This window comes from Gekko japonicus, unplaced genomic scaffold (assembly GCF_001447785.1).
Source record: "Gekko japonicus isolate JY-2015 unplaced genomic scaffold, Gekko_japonicus_V1.1 scaffold256, whole genome shotgun sequence".
Taxonomy (NCBI): Eukaryota; Metazoa; Chordata; class Lepidosauria; order Squamata; family Gekkonidae; genus Gekko; species Gekko japonicus.
The window spans coordinates 845,215-850,326 of record NW_015161412.1 but is presented as its reverse complement, the minus strand read 5'-3'; the positions used below and the strand labels follow the sequence as shown (position 1 = coordinate 850,326).

At 42.4% G+C, this 5,112-nt stretch overlaps 1 protein-coding gene across 1 annotated transcript in view; it reads right to left on the bottom strand.

The window, feature by feature from the left end:
* Positions 1 to 769: 769 nt before the first annotated feature.
* Positions 770 to 5,112, bottom strand: part of SLC24A4 (solute carrier family 24 (sodium/potassium/calcium exchanger), member 4) — a 172,513-nt gene continuing 168,170 nt past the window's right edge. The window contains exons 15-18 of the mRNA XM_015427138.1: positions 4,979 to 5,093; positions 3,279 to 3,391; positions 2,763 to 2,828; positions 770 to 922 (exon numbers count right to left, since the gene is read on the bottom strand). Coding sequence (XP_015282624.1) covers positions 770 to 922; positions 2,763 to 2,828; positions 3,279 to 3,391; positions 4,979 to 5,093 — 447 coding nt within the window. The remainder of the gene's footprint in view (positions 923 to 2,762; positions 2,829 to 3,278; positions 3,392 to 4,978; positions 5,094 to 5,112) is intronic.

The window sequence follows — 5,112 nt, the reverse complement described above, 5'->3', positions numbered from 1 at the left end:
AGTGGTAAAACAATGTTTTTTCTTCAAGTACGGATATCCAGTTTACAGTATTTCAGGTTCCATAATGTACATGACAGGGTACATTATCTGAAGTGCTGTGTTATCCATCTTCCTTGGTCGTGTTGCAATTGTTCTTGTGTCTTTCATATTTTCTTTTCTTTAAATAAAAAAAGAGTTAACAAAGTACTATCAAACACCACCAAAGAGTCCTCAGTGTCACTGGAAGTTGTCTATAAACAGAGCACTTGAAAGGGGAAAAGGAAAGTCCTTAGTAGTGCATGTCAAAGTTCCTTGTAGCTCATGGCTAAGATGCTTTAAATGAGACAAGGAAAAAATCGGCACCCACTTGCTTTTCCTAGTATTTGGAAAGCTAAATGTCAAAAAGCAGAGGATGCTTTTTTCCCCTTCAGTCTTCAGATTAAACCTGATGCTGATGAATGATTCTCTGTCTAAAAAAAGAAAGACTTGAAAACCACAGCAGGAGACATTGCTGAAACTGCACTTTTGCAAGTTCTGCAAGAGATCCAAAGAGCTGCACAACAGAGCAATAATATCCCAAAAGGAAAATGAAGAAAAAGCTTTGGTTGCCTTGAGCTTGTTTGTTGTTTGAAGAATTGTCTGTTTTCCTTGCCAGCAGAGGAAATGTGCTTGCAAGGTGATGAAGCAGGAAAGACACTCAGATTTTGGATAAGAAGCAGGCAGAAATGCAAATGGCTCCTGTCATTTGTAGCACAAATGGGTCCAGGTGACATCTGACCAGTACTGTGTTTCAGTCATCTTCTCGGCACATTGGAATGTTCACAAAAGTGAAGACGTTGAACTCAATCATTATCGAAAAACACAAGAAGATTGCGTAAAGAAAGAGGACACAGAAGCCCAGTTTCTTGTCAAGTTTCCATTTATTTAAGTGGATCCCAGCCACCTGTAAGAACAGAAGATATGAATCCATTAACATACAAGCTAAAAGAAGGCTTCTAATTTTAATAACTGCACCAAGAAACAGGCTTCTGCAGTGTACTTCTTCTGCTGTATGGACAACTCTCACCATCCCCCATAGCAAATCAAATACTGTAAGGCTTTTCAGAAATATGGGGTGGGGTGTGAATTGATGGCTTAGGACTGACAAGCTTGTGGGAATGTGGAGTGAAGCATTAAGTAAACTCTACTGCAGTTTGTCAAGGCACACATGAAGTTGCCTTATACCAGATCAGAGACCTGGCCCAACTAGCTCAATACTGATTACTCTACCTTTCCTGGCACCTTCTACTGAGATCTTTTAGCAGAGATGTCAGGGTTTGAGCTTGCGACTTTCTGCATGCAAAGCAAGTGCTCTAGCGCTGAGCTACAGCGCGTCTTTGATATATGGCATCCCTAGCTTCAAGGCTGCCCGTGAAGAGGACTGGGAAACTTCAGCTGGTGGAAAATGCCACAGGCCATTTCTTATCAGGCTCTGGCCATTGTGCCTAAGTTTCATTGGTGCTGAAGCCACTGGCTGATTTACATCCATGGGCCCAAGTTAAGGTGCTGGTGCTCACCCATCATGATCTGGAGCCCACATGCTTGAAAGACAGCCCCTCCGGATATGAAGCTTTGCAGCTATTGCATGCCTCACAATAAGGTCTCCCAACAGCCCCCTTGCTCTAGAGGATAGGGAGTGTTATGCCCAGGTCTTTTCTGCTGCTGCCCGGCTGCTATGGAATAGTTTGCCAGAAGGGGTGGGGCATGCACCTACCTTCAGGGCTTTTGGGACTTTCCGGTGTGACTGTGAGGCAGAAGTGTTTAAATGAGCTTATGGGGAAGCTTGAGCGGAATTTGGCTTACCTGATTATGTATTTCTTTAAAATTACTTATTTTTAATGATGTGTTTAGATTATTTTGATAGATGGCTCTTTTTAATAGATGATAACGTATTGGTTGTTGTCGCCTGCCTTGGGTCCTGATTGTATCATAACATTTGTTGTTTAGAATATTTTAAATATTCTAAGCAAACCAGGGTATGTAAATATTCTAAACAACAAATCACTGTGACATGGATAACCCAGGCTAGCCTGATCTCATCACATCTTGGAAGCTAAGCAGGGCCAACATTGGTCGGTATTTGAGTGGGAGATCTCCAAGGAAGCCCAGGGTCACTATGCAGAGGCAGGCAATGGCAAACCACTTCTGGACGTCTTTTGCCTTGAAAACCCCACCAGGTGTTGCCATAAGTCAGCTGTAACCTGACCACAAAAAACCCCCAACAAATAGATAAAAGGAAGCCGGGTTTATTTATTTATATCCTTATTTTTTTTGAAATCTCGCCCTTCCTTCAGAGACCTTAGAGAAGCATCTTAATGCTCGTCTGCACATCTGTGTCCCTTACTTTGTGATGCAAGTTGGACTCAGAGAGTGACTGGCCACAAAGTTGGTGGGAAAGAATGTTAATATTTCATCAAAGGAAGCCTTGAGAGAGAGAGAAAAGTGAAGATGACCCTTCGGTGATAGTAAAGCACATAAAGACCTGAGTGTACTGAGGTGCTCGCTCCCATTAGCTATTCAGCTAAAACTGTCATGTATATTCTAATAATGGAAAGTTTGACTGTTAGCTTTAGAGCTGCCTAAAATGTCAAGGAAAGACATCTCATGGGATGCTTTCCATACTACAATGAAATGTCGGAACCTAAAAATACCTGAATTGCTAACAGGAGAGCACACCTTGAAATATCATCATTATTAACCTGATTGGATGCAGATATTTGCTAACAAAATAGAAATGCACTTACGGTGAGAGCTACTGATCCTAAGAGGAGCACAACAGAATAGACTAGTCCTTTGCTGTTGATCTTAACCTATGAAAAATCAAAATGAAAACGTTTCTTTTTAAGTAAATCAAGGCTGCATTAGCTAGCATACTGCAATTTCCAATGTAATATTTCTAGACTTACAAATAATTAACAACATTCAGTTCTTCACTAACTAAGCAAAGTGAATGGGAAACTCACACCTTATTTAGTACCATTTATATATTTATTTATCTGTTGAGGGGGGAATGATTTAAAAACAAATAACTAAACTCATCCTTTAAGGGATTCTCCCAGTAACAGTGACTATGATATATTGCTGATGGCCCCAGATATCTTGGCCCAAGAAGATCTAGCCCCCCAGTTGATTTTGAGAATATTCACGTGCATTTAGTTTCCTGAGAACTGTACACACAAGGAATTTGAACACCCAGGGAATTCAGCCTTTTCACTGTAACAAAGAGGTCTAAAGAGAAATTTCTAAGTATATATACATACAGCTGTGCCGTAATTGACAACCATAGTCTGCAAGCCCCATGGTACTCCAAGGCCCACCAGAATGTCAAACACATTGCTGCCAATGGTATTGGACACAGCCATATCACCAAGTCCTGAAACATAAACATTTCATAAATAAAACCCAGCATTTGTGATTAATATAACAATTGTCTTCACAGCAAGCAGGGAACATAAGGCACAAATGAGGGGCATGTCTGGACAACCACCTTACATGGGTTTAGCTGTTGTGACCTGAGGCATTGTAGGTTTGTGAACTGGCTACAGATCCCTTGCAAGAAATCTCTGCACCCTCACAAAACTATAAACTTCGGGGGTTCCTGGAAGAGGGCAGGAGATCCAAACCATCGGAATTAGTTTAACAACTGGAATAGATCTATAGTGCTGAACTGTTGTGTCAACAATGTCTGGAACGTCAGGAATGTAGAAAGATACCTCAAGTAATGACTAAAGATATATCTGTACAGGATCAATGTACGGGCCCTGCCCCCAGGCATCACTGAGTGCACTGGCCCTGCCTCTCCCGCGTATGAGATAGTCAAGTGTCAGTATCCCCTGACATCGCATCAAGTATCCACCGTTAGAAGAATAAGCTCTTCAAACATCACTTCAGTAACCAGTGAGCAATAGAGCAGGGTTAACATTTCTGGGTACTTCTTTATCTGCCCCGACCTGCATAGCCCGGGGTAGCCTGATCTCATCAGATCTTGGAAGCTAAGCAGGGTCAGCCCTGGCTAGTATTTGGATGGGAGGCCTCCAAGGAATACCAGGGTCGTGACACAGAGGCAAGCAATGGCAAACCACCTCTGAACATATCTCGCCTTGAAAACCCTACAGGGTCGCCATAAGCCAGCTGTGACTTGACGGCACTTTCCACAACTGCCACTCCTGCTTTATCTATCAAGCCATTCATTTGGCAACTCTCTGTTTTGGAACCATACATACACGTGGTTAGATGTATTAGACAAGGGGAAGGACCTTGCTGAAGTATCTCACTCAGATATGCACTGGGACCTGGGAACTACAGTAGCGTGCCATCATAATCCCCATTTATTTTAGAGGGTTTCCAAGCAGAAAATGCTCCAGTTCTTTTTTATGCAGTTATATTATCTCAGGAGGTTGAGAGATGCTATATTGCATGAGGGAGAAAGAATAAGCCTACCCTGGGACCAGTGTTCCCTCTAAGCTGAGTTAGGGTGAGCTAGCTCACAGTTTTTTAGCCTCCGGCTCACACATTTTTGTCTTAGTTCACAAAGGAGGGATCCAGAGCAAACTAATTTATGCAGTAGACAAATCACTCGCTCACAACTTTAATGCTAGTCGCTCACAAAGTAGAGTTTTTGCTCACAAGACTCCACAGCTTAGAGGGAACATTTCCTGGGGCCCAATTAACCATACTAGTGGAGCATACCCCAAATGGAAAACTTTGGGCTTGCTTCTCAGGAACAGTAGCCCCCTCCTCAAATGGCAAACTATTAGTAAAATAGAGACAACTTTCCAAACAGTTTGTGACATCTCTTTGGTGATGGGAGAGGAAATCTCCTATTCAAAGCCCCAGGGCATGCAAGAGAGAGCTCTTTGGCCCTTGGCCCTACTAGTTTTGAAAAAAGTTGTGCAGACCCATAATAAATATTAATGTAAAGACCACCACAACATCAATCTGAATGCAATGCAGATGATACCTTGTCTTGCTACTATTAAACTGGCCATGCAGTCTGGTACACTGGTTCCTGCAGCTAGGAAGGTAATGCCCATGATAACATCAGGGATCCCCAGAGTGTATCCAATTATCGTAACCTATGCAACAGTGGAAAAC